The sequence below is a fragment of the Herpailurus yagouaroundi genome, unplaced genomic scaffold (genome assembly GCF_014898765.1).
Source record: "Herpailurus yagouaroundi ecotype Mexico unplaced genomic scaffold, PumYag 189, whole genome shotgun sequence".
Classification (NCBI taxonomy): Eukaryota; Metazoa; Chordata; class Mammalia; order Carnivora; family Felidae; genus Herpailurus; species Herpailurus yagouaroundi.
Window position 1 is genome coordinate 2,340,084 of NW_024412420.1, and position 19,556 is coordinate 2,359,639.

The following is a 19,556-nucleotide window of genomic DNA, read 5'->3' on the forward strand; positions in this document are numbered from 1 at the left end:
TTATAATATTATTATTCAATGTTAGTTACTCAAAGCCATACTGTACTATGGTGATTTAAGAATAATTTTGACCATACACAATTTTTGCATTCCATGCTAACTTTAGAACTTACCCTCCACCCCAAAATATACAACACTGTGTATTACACTGTGAACAGTATTAAAAAAATGGACAATTAAGTTGGTGATAAATGTGGTAAACTCAGAAATAGAAAAAAAAGAAAAAAAAAAACAAAAAACAAAACAAAAAAAACTTTCCAAATGCTTACTTTCTCCATATTCCACTCTCTCTAGATGTAGTCCAAAAAGAAATGACAAAGGATAATGACAAGTAACAACAAAAAAAAGATACAAAATGAGGTTTTTGATCAAAATCTAAAAAATCTTTAAAAAAAATCTAAAAGCTGTTTTTCTACCTGAAGAGACAAGGTATAAAACAGTACAGAAACTTCTACAATGAGGATTAATTTATTTACTATTACATATGAACCAATATGTTTTGATGCCAAATATTCACTATTGACAGGTTAAAAATCCCCTACAAAGTTACACTAAAAAGTACCAAAAATTTGTAGCTATTTCAGGAATAGAATAGTTACAGTGAGCTCTTCTCCTCCTACTGTTATAACTGTGTGACTTTCAATTGAGATTTGCTAAGCCAAACATCATTTTAAGTCAGTGGCCCATGTATACTCCAAAGAATCATACAGTCCTATTCTAATTGCTAAAATGGAATCTGGATTATGAGAATTTTTTAATTTAGCAAGTTAGAAAACTTAATAAAAAATAGCATCTCAGGTTACCTACATGAACTGCAAAGAAGCAAATTGAATTTTCTTATTGAAAAGGGCCCATCCTAATACTTAAATTTCTTGTGGCAATATGGAATTCTTTCACTTACCAGAAAGACCTGGTTGGCACTTTCACTGAGAGTTGAGTCATCTGGGCTGTCAACAGGTGTCTGACGTGTAAACTTTGAATCAAACTGACTCACATCCTCCTCAGATTGCTTTATGAAAAAACAAAATGATTAGAAAATGATGAATGTCTGTATTATATATATCAATCAAATGCATTACTTGCATTAGACAAGACTCTAGATAGAACTCTTTTCACAGGATTTGACTGTAATAAAATATCAGAATACTCTTAGTAGGCAAAGACTAAAGAATAAATACAGGTGGAAAGTATCAAAGGTCAAATTATATCTTCAAACTTTAGACATATATTAAAATAGATTATAGTACACCCTTACCATTCTTTATCATTCTTATAAAAAGTCTGTCAGATCACCTGGGTGGTGTCCAACTCTTTTTACTTTTTTTTTTAGCTTTTTTTTTTTTTTTAAGTTTACTTATTTTGAGAGGGGGAGAGTGGGGAGGGTGGAGAAAGAGAGAGAATTCCAAGCAGGCTCTGCGCTGTCAGGGTGGAGCCCATCGCGTGGCTCAAGTGAGATCATGACCTGAGCCAAAATCAAGAGTCAGACGCTTAACCGACTGAGCCATCCAGGCACCCCCCCCCCCACACACACCCCAAGCATCTGACTCTCTATTTCCACCCAGGTCATGACCTCACAGTTGAGGGATCAAGCCTTGCTTTTGGCTCTGGGTTGGGCATGGAACATGCTTGGGATTCTCTTTCCCTCTCCCTCTGCTCCTCCCACATGTGCTCTCTCACATTCCCACCCCCTCCAAAAAAATCTGAATGTCCATCTTCCCCACTTACAAAGCTTCAGTGTGCCTAGTCCATTGGCTAAATTCCTTGTTAGATATAATTTGCTCAGTTGGCCACTGCAGGTTTATAATAAACCTGAGAAACTACTGAAGCAGAGATTTAACACAAAACACATTTGTAAATGCTCTAAAGTTTCTTTCTATAGCTTATTTCATCCTTTTAGACTGCTCAGGGAGAAATAACAACATTCTACTGTTTGAGTACATTTTCTTGTGAAAAATGTCACCCAAGTCTTTTTTTTTTTTTTTATGAAATTTATTGTCAAATTGGTTTCCATACAACACCCAGTTCTCATCCCAACAGGTGCCCTCCTCAATACCCATCACCCACCCACCCCGCCCTCCCACCCCCCATAAACCCTCAGTTTGTTCTCAGTTTTTAGGAGTCTCTTATGTTTTGGCTCCCTCCCTCTCTAACCATTTTTTTTTCTTCCCCTCTCCCATGGTCTTGTTAAGTTTCTTAGGATCCACATAAGAGTGAAAACATATGGAATCTGTCCTTCTCTGTATGACTTATTTCACTTAGCATAACACTCTCCAGTTCCATCCACGTTGCTACAAAAGGCCATATTTCATTCTTTCTCATTGCCACGTAGTATTCCATCGTGTATATAAACCACAATTTCTTTATCCATTCGTCGGTTGATGGACATTTAGACTCTTTCCATAATTTAGCTATTGTTGAAAGCGCTGCTATAAACATTGGGGTACAAGTGCCCCTATGCATCAGTACTCCTGTATCCCTTGGGTAAATTCCTAGTAGTGCTACTGCTGGGTAATAGGGTAGGTCTATTTTTAATTTTTTGAGGAACCTCCACACTGTTTTCCAGAGCGGCTGCACCAGTTTGCATTCCCACCAACAGTACAAGAGGGCTCCCACTTCTCCACATCCTCACCAGCATCTATAGTCTCCTGTTTTGTTCATTTTAGCCACTCTGACTGGCGTGAGGTGATATCTGAGTGTGGTTTTGATTTGTATTTCCCTGATGAGGAGCGACGTTGAACATCTTTTCATGTGCCTGTTGGCCATCTGGATGTCTTCTTTAGAGAAGTGTTTATTCATGGTTTCTGCCCATTTCTTCACTGGATTATTTGTTTTTCGGGTGTGGAGTTTGGTGAGCTCTTTATAGATTTTGGATACTACCCCTTGGTCCGATATGTCATTTGCAAATATCTTTTCCCATTCTGTTGGTTGCCTTTTAGTTTTGATGATTGTTTCCTTTGCTGTGCAGAAGCTTTTTATCTTCATGAGGTCCCAACAGTTCATTTTTGCTTTTAATTCCCTTGCCTTTGGGGATGTGTCAAGTACGAAATTGCTGCGGCTGAGGTCAGAGAGGTTTTTCCCTGCTTTCTCCTCTAGGGTTTTGATGGTTTCCTGTCTCACATTCAGGTCCTTTATCCATTTTGAGTTTGTTTTTTGTGAATGGTGTAAGAAAGTGGTCTAGTTTCATCCTTCTGCATGTTGCTGTCCATCCAGTTCTCCCAGCACCATTTGTTAGAGACTGTCTTTTTTCCATTGGATATTCTTTCCTGCTTTGTCAAAGATTAGTTGGCCATACTTTTGTGGGTCTAGTTCTGGGGTTTCTATTCTATTCCATTGGTCTATGTTCTATTTTTGTGTCAATACCATGCTGTCTTGATGATTACAGCTTTGTAGTAGAGGCTAAAGTCTGGGATTGTGATGCCTCCTGCTTTGGTCTTCTTCAAAATTACTTTGGCTATTCGGGGCCTTTTCTGGTTCCATACAAATTTTAGGATTGCTTGTTCTAGCTTCGAGAAGAATGCTGGTGCAATTTTGATTGGGATTGCACTGAATGTGTAGATAGCTTCGGGTACTATTGACAAAAATGTCACCTAAATCTAACTACATCTGTTTCCTTAATTCTTTCTCTCTGGTACAACAGACTTTGTGGTCATGTCAAAAGAGCTTAGGAACCAATATGAAGAAGCACCTGGTGTCCAAAGATGGTAAAAGGTGAGCATCACTAAAGATTAGTGCAATGGATTGAAACACAAATAAAAGGCATGAATTCATAATCATACTTAAAAAAAAATCATAATTCATGGGTCAATTGGGAAGATGTTATGGAACTAATTTATTATTTTGAAAACTGGGAAAGAAACATTTATCCTGCCTTTCCTGTAGGAAATGTAAGAGTTTCTCTTTATGGATAAATTCAGTAATGAAGAATAATAGTATTAAAATAAAACAATTTTGCAAACCCCTAATGAAATCTTGAAACTAGGCTAGAGTTTCTCAATCTCCGCACTACTGACATCTTCGGCTTCATAATTCTTGTTGTAGAGGCCTGTCCTGTGTAATATAGGATGTCTGGAGCATCTCTGGCCTCTATCCACTGCATTCCAGTAGTATCCCCTCCCCAAATTGTGACAACTTGTCTCAAACCTTGGCAAATTGAACTTAGCTGAGGATTACTGATGTAGGCAATGATCAATGACCACTAACATTACTAAAAGTAAAAAAAAAAAAAAAAAAAAACAAATGACCAAAACATACAACATCAAAAGTTTAATCAGAATCAGATTAAGCATCTAAATCTAACTACTAGGTTTCAGAAATACAGGGAACAGATGAATATGGTCAATGACACTATGGGGTTAAAAATCAACAAAATCATGGGGCGCCTGGGTGGCGCAGTCGGTTAAGCGTCCGACTTCAGCCAGGTCACGATCTCGCGGTCCGTGAGTTCGAGCCCCGCGTCGGGCGCTGGGCTGATGGCTCAGAGCCTGGAGCCTGTTTCCGATTCTGTGTCTCCCTCTCTCTCTGCCCCTCCCCCCGTTCATGCTCTGTCTCTCTCTGTCCCAAAAATAAATAAACGTTGAAAAAAAAAATTAAAAAAAAAAAAAAATCAACAAAATCAAAATGTAAGGAACCCTACAGGACAAATAACCCAGTTTCTTCAGTAAGTCCTCAGGAGAGGAATTGAGCGGGAGTGGGTATTATCTACAGATGGAAAGAGAACTAAGAGACACAATAACCATACTGTACATAGACCTTGATTGAATCATCACTGAAACCAATGGGGAGCAAAACAAAACAAAAGAAACTGGGGAACTTGTCAGCTTTTTAGTTGTAATGATAGTATAGCAGTTATATTTACGTTTAAATAAGATGACCTGACAAGCTGGACAATTGGTACATGAGGGTTAATTATCCTTACAATTGTATATGTGAAAATTTTAAAGCAAGTTAACCTGTGCTCCAGGACCAAATTATCATCATCATTATCCTCCTCCTCCTCCACCTTCATTTCAAGAAATATAAACTATGTTTTCTCACATTCTGAGGTGGGAGAAAGACAAGAACACACTAACCCATTTACTCATAAACATATTGTAATGATCTGAGTTATGTCCCCCTCAACATTCATATGTTGAAGTTCTAACCCCCAGGACATCCGAATGGAACCTTGTTTGGAATGAGAGTCAGTGAAGATGAAATTAGTTAAGATGAGGCCATTCTGGAGCAGGGAAGATCCTAATTCAGTATGAGTGGTATCCTGATAAAAAGGGAAAATCTGGACACAGATCTGCATAAAAGGAAAATGCAAACATAAAAGCAGGGATCGGGTGATATGCCTACAAGCCAAGGATCGCCAAAGATTGTTATTAGCAAACCACCAAAAGCCAGGAGAGTGGCAGAATGGAAGAGAAGTTTCTCAGAGCCTTCAGAAGAAACCAAGCCTGTCAACATCTTAACCTTGGACATCTAGTCTCCAGAGCTGGAATACAATAAACTTCTGCTTTAAGCCACCTAGTCTGTGGTACTTTGTTACAGCAACCCTAGCAAACTAATACACATATATGCTGTATTTTTAAGAAAAAATTTCCAGAAAATTCAATTCAAAATAAGGTTGAATCAGAGGGTAACCACACTTACCTTGATAACTATTTTGTTATGTATATAAATGTTAAATGATTATGCTATATACCTGAAACTTCTATAATATTATACATCAACTAAACTTCAATTAGAAATAATAAAATGGGGCGCCTGGTTGGCAGAGTTGGAAGAGCATGAGACTCTTGGATCTCAGGATTGTGAGGTCAACCCCCATGTGGGATGCACAGATTACTTAAATAAATAAAACTTTTGTGGTGCCTGGGTGGCTCAGTCAGTTAAGCATCTGACTCTTGATTTCAGCTTAGGTCATGATCTCACGGTTCGTGGGATCGAGCCCTGCAATGGACTCTGCACTGACAGCAGGGAGCCTGCTTGGACCTCTCTCTCTGCCCCTCCCCTCCTCACGTTCTTTCACTCTCTCAAAACAAATAAACATTTATAAGCAAATAAATAAATAAAACATTAAAATTTTTTTAAATATTATTTTAAAATAAAATAGGGTAGATCTAAGCAAAAAAAAAAAAAAAAAAAAAAAAATGCAAAAAAGTTTCAACTACTAGGGGCACCTGGTGGCTCAGTCTGTTGGGCAACCAACTTTGGCTCAGGTCATGATCTCGTGGTTTGTGGGTGCGAGCCCCGCGCTGGGCTCTGCACTGACAGCTCAGAGCCTGGAGCCTGCCTCGAATTCTAGGTCTCCCTCTCTCTCTGCCCCTCCCCCACTCATGCTCTGTCTCCCTTTCCTTCAAAAATAAATAAACATTAAAAAAAAATTAAAAAATGTTCCAACTACTTGAAATATTTAATTGTCTTTAGCAACCAACCTAAAAATAGTTAACATAGGGGTGTCTGGGTGGCTCAGGTGGTTTAACGTACAACTTTGCCACTGGTCATGACCTCAGAGTTTGTGGGTTTGAGCCCCACATCAGGCTTTGCATTGACAGCGCAGAGCCTGCTTGTGACTCTCTGTCTTCCGCTTTCTCTGCCCCTCCCCCGTTTATACTTTCTCTTTCTCTCTCAAAAATAAACATTAAAAAACAGTTAATCATCCTATACTCATCAATTGTTACTGGTAGTAAGTCCTTGAAAAGACTGCATAGAATAAAGATTCTGAAGAGAAGTCAAAGTTTTCCGAATTGTTAATATAAACAAAATGTTTCTGAATGCTCTGAGACTTTCTTATTCTAAAAAAGCACGAGGTCTTTCAAATAATACGCTTTCGTGTATACATACCAACAGAGGTTTAAAAGGGGGTTCCACCTTCCTAGCCAGCAGTTCTTCCCAATTAATATGCCTGAAGAATGGATGAGCCTAGAAAAAAGGACCAGAAAGAAAAATCAAGGGAAACAGACTTCACTGGATTGACAAAGTAACTGCCTATTTGAAGTTACACCAATCACAAAATAAGCTGCACTTTAAACAACTACATACAAGCTTCACAAATACATAAAATTAGCACTATCTTCCACTCAAACCACCAAACAGATCAATCCCTACTTGAACTTCTCCAGCATCCCCAGGACCAGCTCCAAGACGAGAAGCAGCATTTCTTTTCAGCAGCTTTAGGGAGGGGGAAAAAAATTGATGAACCTTAGTCAAATTGATTAGGTTTCATTTATAAAATTTGCTTGTCTATACTGCTAATCTATTTTGAGAAAATATGATTTATTAATTACTACTAAATACTGTTTAGGAATAAAAAGTAAAGAAAATCTTTAAACAAATTTGTACTTTACCTGCAAAAACTGTAGGCTTTCTTTTTTTAATATATGTGTATGATTCTTTATTCAAAACATATATTCAATTATATCCATTTAAATCCCAGTAGTTGTGGCTTATTGTTTGGTGTCCTACCTTTTTAAGCAGATCTCTGGCTTCTTGTGTGAGGTAGGGAGGCAAATTGAGTTTACATTTGAGGATTTTGTCAATTGTTTTCTTTCTATTCTCCCCAGTGAACGGGGGCTAGGAGCAGAAAAGAGTGAGAAAAATCAGCATATAAAAAAAATAAAATCATCAATTTCCTGAATTAGTCAGTTATGCATAGACATCAGAAATATATGCTGTGATATGGGCTGACTGCTAAAGATCTGTAGTTTTTAAGCAATGGGACAGAAGAAACAGCAACATCCTAGAAGAAACTGGGTTTCCACTATTAACTTTGTGTGGTAATATACGAACCATGTGCTTATATTCTTTACTTTCTCTATTTACAAAATAAGGGCAGTACCTATTTTATACCTGTTTCACAGGACTGCCGTGGCAGATCATTTAAAAAAAAAAAATGTTTTTAAAAGTATAGGAAAAGTACTACTAATAAAGCATTATTAGCATGATTTTTTTAAATTTTTTTTTACTCCATCAGTAACACTTTTAGAAAGCACAGAAAAGGTCTCTTCCTATAATGATTTATAACTACCCAGCACAGACCAGAATACATGCAGCTTTTAACTGTGCACCTACTGCTCCAGTCAGCATGTCATACATTAATGCTCCCAAACTCCACCAATCCACAGCACGATTGTGGCCACTTCTCATCAAGATTTCAGGGGCCCTACAATGAGAAAAATAATACTCCTAAAAAATTCACCCATTTGCATGTCATCTGAATTAGAATTTTAAAAACAATATACAGAGCCAATTGTTGCTATCGAAAATATAGCACACTTTCATTACGTAGCCAGGTAAAAGTCAGCTATTACCCCCAAACCAGTTATATTTCTTTCAACATGCAGCTCACATGTATTCTATTGTTCCACAAAATGTGTGTGTGACTGTTCCATCATGAATAGATTCCTTGCATAGTCCAAAGTCTGTTAGTTTCACATGACCTACAATGAAAGATCATAGCATGGTTATTCTGAGAATTCTAAGTATGTACAGTGTTTGAATGTATCATACAAGACAATAATCTACAATAATGTAGATTATTAATTATTAACTTTTTCTGCCTTAAATATTTTTTTGAAGATACAAAGAACTAGCAAGGTGCCATCCATAAAATGAGATGCTAACTCCCTACAAGGCTAGTGTAGTCATCTTTTGCCAAAGGCTCCAGCTTTACCTATACCTAGAATTCTCTACCATCCTGAGAAAGTAAACGCTGGAAAAATTCTCCAAAATCTGGCTTAAATATACAACCCCTAATAAAGATATGCTGTACCTTTTTAACAGAGGTGTTAACCTGTACTTCAAATATGTAACTTTTACCACAGTGAACTGTGACTTGAGAGTTTTTAAAATGGTCTCAGAAAGTCACTGTAACAAGTTAGCTTATTCTGCCAATCCTGCCAGTTCAGAAAAAGAAATGAAATTGCTACATGGCATGGGACCGTCATCTCTTGCTCAGAAAGTAAAAAAACTGACTACCTTACACAAAGAACATTTCAGTTCAAGTTTAGCTTTACTGAACTGTTATTAGATATCCCATGGTTCAACAATCCCAGGGACCCTACTATTCCAGGGTTGTTTCAGAAAAAATAAAAGGCAATGGCCTACTGATTCAAATGTAAATGTGTACTCACTCTGACACAGAAGAAATATGACCTTTATTTTCACAGAACTACCTGACACTGACACACTCAAGTTTATGGGTCAAAGAAGTTAACTAGTCACTTCCCTATTCTATCCTTTGCCTTAGAATTCAGAATCAGAATCCCAAGTTTGGGGGGATGAGAGCAGAACTGGGAGGGAGGGAGGGAGATACATAGATTCCCATGATATACTTGGTTAAGTACAGCATTTCTCCAAAAAAAAAAAAAAAAGGAAAGAAAGAAGAAAAACACAGTTTGAAATAGATTTATACTAGTGTCAGTTGTCCACACACCATTTCCTGTCCAAGAATTTAAAACTCTTAACTACCTCGTGTATCGTTTTGTAAACCTTGAAAGATCAGCTGTTGCTACCAGCACCCCAACAGCCTGGTTGGTTGATTGAACTGCAAAATCTACATAGCCCATATTACTCTTGCATAAATCGAACGGTCTGTAGCAGCATGCAGTTGTAATCAAGACTCAGTCTACTCTACCTATAGCTGTACAGAATATTAGCCTTTCTAAATTTTTTTTTAATGTTTTTATTTATTTTTGCGACAGAGAGAGACAGAGCATGAGCAGGGGAAGGGCAGAGAGAGAGGGAGACACAGAATCAGAAGCAGGCTCCAGGCTCTGAGCTGTCAGCACAGAGCCCGATGCGGGGCTCGAACCCACAGACTGTGAGATCATGACCTGAGCTGAAGTCAGACGCTTAACCGACTGAGCCACCCAGGCGCCCCAAGCCTTTCTGATTTTTATGTTTGTTGTTACAAAGAGCAAGAATAAACCGATGCCTACAATAAACATTTTCTTTCCAAAGCTGTATCAAATATTTTTGTTCCATTCTAATCCTTTTTTTCATAGCATCAAGAAAATTTATCATAAAAAGTACTGATTCTAATATTTATGTATTTTTATCCTTAAGGAAAACCCAATTTATAGAGTTAAGATTTACTTTCCAATTTAAGGAACAAACCAAAATTAGAGTTGGACTGGCTTTTGATATATAAAGATTTCAAAAGAATTATAAGCTATACAGACCAAGGATTAAACTGAAAGGGTTGAGTGGCCAATTATCCTTAACTCCCTCTAATCTCATCAATTACAAATACCTAAATACCTAAATTTCAGCAAGTATTATGATGCCATAAATTCTGAGGGAGGAATGTATAATAATAGATACGTGACTATGGGGCTTTGAAAAATGACCATGACCTGTGAGGGAGGATTTTAAGATGATTATTTACTATAGAATTGTTTACGGTATATCTCCACCTTGGTGATTTAGCATGATATTCTCCGGCTTCAGGTCTCTGTAGATGATCCCCTTTTGATGTAAATGCCCCAAAGCCATGGAGATTTCTGCCAAGTAAAAGCTGGAAACAAAAGTGATTTAATAAAATTAAAAAGAATAATATACTCAAAGCAGTTTATGTACGGAGCAAAATTCCTTGAAAGAAATAGACATGCACCAAAGACCAAATTAGTGGGGATGGGGGTGGGGATGGGGGAAAGAGATGGCATAGGATGCTGCCAAAAGGCATGATGACATTTATGTTTCACTTATTTAGTGAAACTATGTTTAATTTCATCATTAGAACATACTGCTAAAATTGCAAAGAAGTCCAGAATATGCCAAACTGTCACTGGTTTTTGTTCTGTTTGTGTGGCAATTAGGCCAACAGTCATTCAGATCAAAGCAATTTTCTCCCACCCACCCCCAATTTTAAAATCCCACAGGACATAGGAACTTTGTTATTCTTAGAGATTAAGTCTTAGTTTCAAAAGATACCTTATAAATAACCTGACCCTTAGAAGCCCGCTCATCCCTTAACACAGCTGCTATTTATATACAGTTCATGCCCACAGTATCTGCCCTCCCTCTTGCCAGCCAGCCCACAACTATAAACTGTGTGACACTCAAATTTATCTACCTCAAAAGAATAAAGGGCTGAGTCAACCCTGTCTGGATTCGAAAAGCACAAGGCACTGCAATACTGGCTGCATAACAATGTTGCAATCCTGCAGATTACTCCAGGATGGAGAGGGTGTGTCCTAGAGGACTGAGGCAGTTTCACAGCCAGCAGGACCACAAACACAGCCTCCAACATGGCTCAGAGAGCCTCCTCCAAAAAAGGGCACTTCATCCCTAAGGCTCTTAAATGCAGCTTCTGTGTTAGAAAAGGCCTGAAATTAAACAATGGAATGCAGTTTGGTAATTAAGGTAGAAAAAACATTTAAGTGTTTTCTATTCAATTAATGTGTAGGATAAACTGATTTATTGTTACCCAATACTGTCCTCTCACAAAAGGATGTGTATATTTTTAATTTGAAGCAGATGCCATCTTAAGAAATATAAGGGTAGATCCCATCCTGGCCATAGAATCAATCCACAGATGATGTGTGCCGGTTTATCACCTCCCTAAGACTGCACCTTGGGAACTGGAAAGTCTAAAAAAAAAGAGGAGATGATTTCTGATACTTTCCATTGTTCCACACATAAAGTTTCACCGGAAAACCACACTCACCCACAGCCAAGGCAGGCAGCTTACCAATTCAAGGAAAGAAAGCCCCAGTGAGAATGGTTCTGTTAAGGACTGGCGTGAAGAGCGTTCCACCCAAGGCCTGGGGGCAAAGGAATGACGTGACCTCCAAAAGCTGCCCAGTCCCATAGATACTTCTCCCCCTTGAAGTTCTGAGTGACTGACTGGCTCCAGAACAATTTATTGAATCATTTGGCTGCCCACAGTGAGAACAGGGCTTTACTTTTAATTATGTGAATCATTACCTGAATCCATGCAACCACAAAAATTTCACTTACCAGGCTGTGTCTTCCATAAATATTCCTTCTCTTTCTAACTGCATAAATAATTCTCCTCCTGTAAGGAAAAGGAAAAGACATTAGAAATAGAACAATCTTCATTTCCAACCCATTTCTAATGAGGGCTGTGCTTTCCTTTTAACCACAATTAAAAGGCATCAGCTCCTTAAAAATAAAAAACAGATCCTAAAAACTATAGGTTTAAAACTAAGTCCTCAGGATTCTATTTTTAGCAGTGCTCTTATTCTTATGTGAAATATATAAGTTTTGGAATTCTAGGTTTTACATCTATAAACTTCAAAATAGTTATAGATTCCAGACCTGAGGTTAAAAGAAATCTTGGTTAAAGCTTCTCTAACAGTTTAACCTAAGCAGAAAAATGTCAGTATATAATTGAGCCACCCTTACAAATTAAAATTAGTAAATGCCCTTATTCCATATTTTCAGAATTCTTAATCTAGAGGAATCTGGCAGCAGCTTTCTTAAAAGCATGGCACTATTCTGAATATTAAAATAAATAATGATAATAAAGAATTATATCCCACTGAATAACCTTAGAATCCATGAGTCCACAATGATGTAAATCAAAGAAGAGATCAATAAATTTTTAAAATGGGAGAGAAGGGAAAGTTCTTCATTACAGTAAAATGCCAAATAATAAATGAATGAGGTATGATGGAATAAGAAAAATCAGTTGGCAATCATCATAGTTAAGTGTTTCAAGCAAGAATCAATGAATGCTAAAACTGTATGTGAAAGTTTGATGAGAGACGAGATATTTAAATAATCCCGAAGTATCTCAAGATACTTATTCATTACAAAGGGAAAATTTCACCAGGGAAAAAACTGGTAGACGCCACCTCATACATGTGATCAAAGTTAACATCAACAGTAATGGGACAAAGATATAAATATCATGTACCTCCTGATCTGACAGAGAAGGACAGTGTCACTTCGATGGTCCTCCCAAAAATGCATGACCTGAACCTAATCTTGAGGAAACATCAGATAAGCCCAAATTGATGTGCTCTACAAAATAACTGCCCTATACGCTTCAAAAATGCTAAAGTCAAGAAAGACAAAGAAAGAATGAAGAACTGTTACAGATTAAAGGAAACTGAGAGATATTACTGTATCAACGTTAATTTCCTATTTTTGATCCTTTTAGTAGAGTTAAGTAAGATACTGCATTGATTTCAGAAAATATACACTGAAGTATTTAGGGGCAATGGGAAATCATGTCTGCAACACTCTCTTGAGCAGTCCAGAAAAAAAATATATATACAAATACATGTGTGTGTATATATGTACACACACACACACACACATATATATATATACACGCACATAAATATGTATATATACACATAAAGAGAGAGAAAAAGAAGGATGAAACAAAACTGGTAAAATGTTAGGGATATCTAGGTGAAGGATGTGTGAGAAGTCTTTGTACTATTTCTGCAACTTTTCTGTGTAAATCTGAAATTATGTCAAAATAAAGTTACCAAAAAATGAAAAAAATGGCAACAGTCACATAAAAGTTAGCGAAATTCTGCAGCTTTCTGTTCCATGTTACAGACCATTGTGAAATCTGTTATTCAGAAAACTCACATGTGCTTGCTGGAAATAGATACTTGTGATCTAGAAATGATAAGGAAGCAACAAGTTTCTAGGAGGTGGTAAATCCTAGAAAGTGTGGATGTTTTCCAATGTAAACTTCATAGTCTATCAAAAAAGCTATATTAAACCAAAAAATTGTTCTCTTTAGAGATCCAATTCCAAAAATATTCAATAGCTTAAACAATACTCTCAGTAAGTTTTCCACTTCAATTTAGAAAAAATGCTTTGATGATTCATGTAAATTATAGTATCTTACCCAAGTGCAGTCAATGTGATGGCTATCAATTAGGGGTTTGTTATTTATGTAATTGATTACAAAGGGATAAGGATTAAGATAAAATTTTACAGATGGGGAAAAAAACTTTAACCTTTAAAGTTTCCTTCACATTTTTCTGCAAAAAGAAACATTTGGTCATATCTGAATTCCTTATGTCAATGTATTTGTCAATTTTAAGAATATTTAATCACATTGGGGAAAGCATTTTTCCATTGGAAAATAATTTTGACCCAGTTTCTGGAGCAAATGCAAATAATTACACCAAACTGAGTGTACTGACCGCTGAGATACTCAAGGATGAGGTAGAGTTTTCCACCGGTCTGAAAGGCATAAATTAAATCCACAATGAAGGGATGCTTTACTTCCTCCAGAATATTCCGTTCTGCTTTTGTATGAGCTGTATCTTTAGCATTTCTTACTATCATTGCCTAAAGGAAAAGAGATGATCTATAAGAACATAACAGTAGACATTTTTATAGTATCTGGAAAATCTATTTTGTGCTTTTCTTGCCAATATTAAAACTATTAATCATAGTTCCCACTAAAGACGGAGCTAGGAATAATGGAAGCCATTCACTTCTTATATGCACTGTCTAGACTCTCTGCAGTGAACATGTAAATGAAAACCTAGATACCTTTTTAAAAAATGTAAACAGATCAAGTTTATTCATATATTCACTAACTATTGAATGTCTACTATGCTCGAGGCTCTGCAATAAGAAAGCAGAACTAACAGAAGTCTCCAGCCTATAGGAGTCCGAAGTCCCAGGGAAGAGAGGTAAGTCAATGCAGGTAAGCACAAGGTGCTACGGGAGAATGGAGAACTGCATCTGACCCGGCAAGAAGTGTTCCTGGAAGGGGCAATACCTAAGGTGTACAGTGAAAAATAATTAAAATGAAATGTAGAGGGTAAAAAAAGGCATTTCCAGTGCAAAAGAGGCTTGACAGGACATGTCTAAGGAATCTATAAGTAGCTCAGTATGGTAAGAAGGGCTAGAAATTAGGCTGGATATCTGGGTGGAGACCAGGAAATATAAGGCCTAGGCATCTAGACAAAAGCATTTGAATCTTAGAAGCACAGGAGAAATATTAAGGTTAGACAAATGAAAAACCCTTGGCTTTAAGACAGACAGTTTTAATAGCAGTTTGGAATTTTAGGGAAGAAATGAGAGCAATTAGGAGGCTAGTACAGTAAATTAAGCAAAGTAAGACCTTAGGTAGAGTCCTATTGTAACTAAGGAAATTAAGTTGAGAAAAAAATAAAAAGATAAAGATGCATCATCAGCACTTGCTGACTAGGTATGAGAAGAAATGATGATACCATGGTTTCTGCATAAGTAACAGGATAGATGATGGTTATCATTCAATAACAGGGAATGGAAGTCAAGAAAAAAGTATTGGGGAAAATGATGCACTGTTTTAGACATGTTAAGTCTGTTTAGATTATAGGACTAAGTTCTGGTACATGTAACATGAAAAAGTATATACACAGGTTATCAGCTGCAAAGCAGAAGGTTGGAAATAACCGAAATGCCCATGCATAGAATATTGACTACCTAATGTGTAAAAGAATGGGGAATAGCTCTATGAAAGGAAGGTGCAAAAGAGCATAGCATAGCATAACACAGCATAGCAGTATCACAGTAGTATGTTACCTTTTGTGTAAGAAAGAGGATAGAAGAATATATATCTGTATGTCCTTGTATCTTTAATAATGAACACAACTAAGATAAGCCAAAAGCTAATGACAAGTAGAAAGGTAAGAAGGGAAATCAGACTTCTCAGTATACCTTCCAAGTAAAACCTCAAAGGTTTTAGCATTAATTTTTTCTGTACCTAAATCATATATTACTGTGACTATAAAATGGAGGTTTTTGAATTCTGAACCATGTTAATGTTTTATACATTCCAAAAGTAAAATTAAATCGACAAGGATGGGGGAGGGAAATAAAATTGAATAAAACAGAAATACAAAAATGTAACTGAAAATTATAGTGACAATTTTACCACAGGAGAAAAATGATATTTAAATAACTTTACACTGCAGTCTTAATGATGTATATGTAAGCATAACAAAAACTGCAAAGTTTAAACCACACTTAGTAGGTTTGTAGCTGCTGGTAGTATTGGTATTATATTTCTCAAACTATTATGCGTGTATTGTACAACCGAGCAAATAAGTAACTTTACTGATGTTGCTACCAAGCTTTTCACTGTGGAAAAACAGAGATACAAACACGGATTGAGAGAAGAAAAGCCCTATGGAACTGGACTGGAATTAGGGATATCAATTTGAAGCCATGATTTAAAAACAAAAACTTCCTTGCTCTATCCACTGAAAGAGTGAATACCTTAGTAGTAAGGAGCATAGCTGGCACCTAGATCTTGGTTTCTCCACCAAAAGAAACCAAGGTTCCTTAGAGAAAAAGATCATTCTAAACCAGGGTCAGGGAAAGTGCAAGGTAAATCTGGAGCACTCTATTATACCAGGAAGTACTAAAAAACTGACAAGGATATGTCAAAAGGACATAGAACCCATCTTAACAGAGAGCTCTCTAGCAAAATTTGAGACAATTTGAGAACCAAAATGAATAATGAAATGGTAAAACACTGAAAATAAAAAGTCCATATTGACTCTTAAAAATTAAACTTAGGGGCGCCTGGGTGGCTCAGTTGGTTAAGCGGCCGACTTCGGCTCAGGTCATGATCTCGCGGTCCGTGGGTTTGAGCCCCGCGTCGGGCTCTGTGCTGACAGCTCGGAGCCTGGAGCCTGTTTCAGATTCTGTGTCTCCCTCTCTCTGACCCTCCCCCATTCATGCTCTGTCTCTCTCTGTCTCAAAAATAAGTAAACGTTGGGGCGCCTGGGTGGTGCAGTCGGTTAAGCGTCCGACTTCAGCCAGGTCACGATCTCGCGGTCCGTGAGTTCGAGCCCCGCGTCGGGCTCTGGGCTGATGGCTTGGAGCCTGGAGCCTGTTTCCGATTCTGTGTCTCCCTCTCTCTCTGCCCCTCCCCCGTTCATGCTTTGTCTCTCTCTGTCCCAAAAATAAATAAAAAACGTTGAAAAAAAAAAATTTAAAAAAAAAGTAAACGTTAAAAAAAAAAAAATTTAAATTTAAAAAAGTATATAAGGGGCGCTAAGGAATCTACTCCTGAAATCACTGTTGCACTATATGCTAATTTGGATGTAAATTTAAAAAAATAAAAAATCAAATTAAAAAAATTTTTTAAGTATGAAAAACTCTTTATAGAAGAATGACAATATAGAAACAAAATAATAAAAATAGAAAAGTCTCCATTTTGTAATCACCCTAGTAATATTTGATTTGGGTAAGAAACAAAGGATGATAAAAACCACTAGATAAAAGATTATTAGGATGGGGTGCCTGGCTGGCTTGGTTGGTGGAGCGTGCAGCTCTTGGTCATGAGTTCGAGTCCCATGTTGGGCACAGAGATTACTTTAAAAAAAAATTATTAGAATAGACTATTCATATCGCTAAATATTAAAAACAGTATTAGAATAAACTATTCATATCCCTAAATACTATACCATAGATGCTTATTAATTTAGGGGTGCCTGGGTGGCTCAATCAATTAAGTGTCCAACTTCAGCTCAGGTCACGATCTCATGGTTTGTGGGTTTGAGCCTCACGTCGGGCTCTGTGCTGACAGCCCAGAGCCTAGAGCCTGCTTTGGATTCTGTGTGTGTCTCTCTCTCTCCGCCTTTCCCCTACTTGAGCTCTGTCTCTCTCTCTCTCTCTCTCTCTCAGAAATAAAAAAACATTTAAAAAAATTTTTTTTTAGTAAATAATTTCAAAAGGAAGAGGGTACCTGTACTATGGCAAGCCTGTCAGACACTACCTTAACCAAGTGATCAAATTCATTTTCACCAAATAACAGAAGAGAACATAATGTACTTCCTGAGCCCATGCACTGAGGACATAATACTCCTACAAAAAATATTTAACCTAAGTTTAAAATGTACATGTTTTTATAAGTAAACAAGGAAATATATCCAAATTAAGGGATACTGTGTAAAACAACTGACCTGAGCTCTTACATATGAAAACGCCCTTACTCTTAAGAGATACAGGGGCACCTGCGTGGCTTAGTCAGTAAAACATCTGACTCTTAATTTTGGCTCAGTTCCCATGGTTCATGAGATAGAGTCCCACATCGGGCTGACAGCACGAAGCCTGCTTGGGATTCCCTCCCTCTCTCTCTCTCTCTCTCTGCCCCTCCCCTCACACTCCCTCTCTCTCAAAATAAACTTAAAAACCAAAGAGAGAGAGAGAGATTAAAGAAAATAAAGGGGAAACACCATGATGGCTAGAATTAACTTTCAAATTGTACAGCAAAAAAATAAAAATTCTGAATATACATAAATACACATATACATGGAAGGGATGAAGAAAGTGGGGGTAGACAAAATATGGCAAACTTAATTGGTGTTCACTGTACTATTCTAGCAACTCTTTGGAAAGTTTGAAAAATTTTAAAGATACATTATTTCTTAACTGCTCAGGAGGTTTGAGGTTTTTTTTTAAGTTTATTTATTTTGATAGCAAGAGAGATGGGGGGGGTGGGGAGGGGAGGAGCAGTGAGGCAGAGAGAGAGAATCCTGCCAACAGGCTCTGCACTGACAGAGGCTTGAACTCATGAACCATGAGATCATGACCTGAGCCAAAACCAAGAGTCGGATGCTTAACCGACTGAGCCACCCAGGCCTCCCAGTTTGAATTTTTTAAATAAGAAATTCTGAGAAAGTCTGAGAAGCAAAAGACTAAGAGATAAGATGAAAAATTAGTAAAGTAGAATCACAGAAGTCAAGGAAAGAGAGTTTCAAAATGCTGTGGTCAATAGCTTCAATACAACAGAGAGCTAAATTAAAGATGAATTAAATAAAGAAAGACCACTAGATTCAGCCATTAGGAGATCAGTGGTGACTTAGGGAACAAGACTTTCATTCAAATAGTAGAGTCATTAAGTCAAAGTATAGTAAGTAAAAACAAACAAACAAACAAACAAACAAAAAACAATAAAACATGACTTCTCAAGAAATTCAGGTATGAAAGGTGAAGAGGGTGGAAGCTATAGGGAGACTTTGTATGATCGAAGGATTTGTTTTACTAAACATGGCAAAGACATAAATATATTTAAACAAAGAAAGAAGATAGGATAGAGGATGGAAAGAGAGAAAGAAGTGACAAAGACCCCATACAGGCAAAAAGGGATGAGATCCAAAACATAAAGAATGGACTTAACTTTGGAAAGAAGGAAGAATACATTTCCCACTAACACTGGAAAGAAGGAAGTAAAGACAGGTGAAAATGCAGATTAATATGGTATTAGGGGTAGGGATCAGAACAGGAAGTAAAAGGAAATCACATGTGACAGCCTCAAATAAAAAGAGAGGCAGTCTATTAAAAGAGGAAAGAGGGACTGATAGCAAAGTTGTAGAGAATGGAAGGAGTTGTCTAAGGACATGTAAAAAATAGTTGGTGAGTACTGGGGGTCCAAATAGGTTGGGGACTATGAATTTGTTTCAGCAGCAACCTACAAGTTTGTGTGATTTTTGCCAGCAATGTTCCAGCAGCTGACATACAGGAATAAAAGAGCATTAACAATGAAATTGATTAAGATTAGGACTTTCCTAAACATAAGGTCAATGGGGCTAGCAAGTGACTGAAATGGCAGATTATGCTGATTAGGCTGG

General features: G+C 37.2%; 1 protein-coding gene across 12 annotated transcripts in view; it reads right to left on the reverse strand.

Annotated features, from left to right (window-relative positions):
- RPS6KB1 (ribosomal protein S6 kinase B1) overlaps nucleotides 1–19,556 on the reverse strand; it is a 119,887-nt gene that overhangs the window by 83,417 nt on the left and 16,914 nt on the right. For 9 of the 12 annotated variants that reach the window (XM_040496932.1, XM_040496930.1, XM_040496934.1 and 6 more), the window contains 9 exons: nucleotides 14,124–14,271; nucleotides 11,947–12,004; nucleotides 10,401–10,501; nucleotides 8,333–8,423; nucleotides 8,056–8,146; nucleotides 7,450–7,557; nucleotides 7,093–7,155; nucleotides 6,829–6,906; nucleotides 902–1,009 (listed from right to left, as the gene is read on the reverse strand). In XM_040496932.1, the coding sequence (XP_040352866.1) occupies nucleotides 902–1,009; nucleotides 6,829–6,906; nucleotides 7,093–7,155; nucleotides 7,450–7,557; nucleotides 8,056–8,146; nucleotides 8,333–8,423; nucleotides 10,401–10,501; nucleotides 11,947–12,004; nucleotides 14,124–14,271 (846 nt within the window). Of the gene's footprint in view, nucleotides 1–901; nucleotides 1,010–6,828; nucleotides 6,907–7,092; nucleotides 7,156–7,449; nucleotides 7,558–8,055; nucleotides 8,147–8,332; nucleotides 8,424–10,400; nucleotides 10,502–11,059; nucleotides 11,577–11,677; nucleotides 11,751–11,946; nucleotides 12,005–14,123; nucleotides 14,272–19,556 lie in introns of those variants that run through there. The other 3 variants (XM_040496940.1, XM_040496942.1, XM_040496943.1) reach the window with 3 other exon arrangements.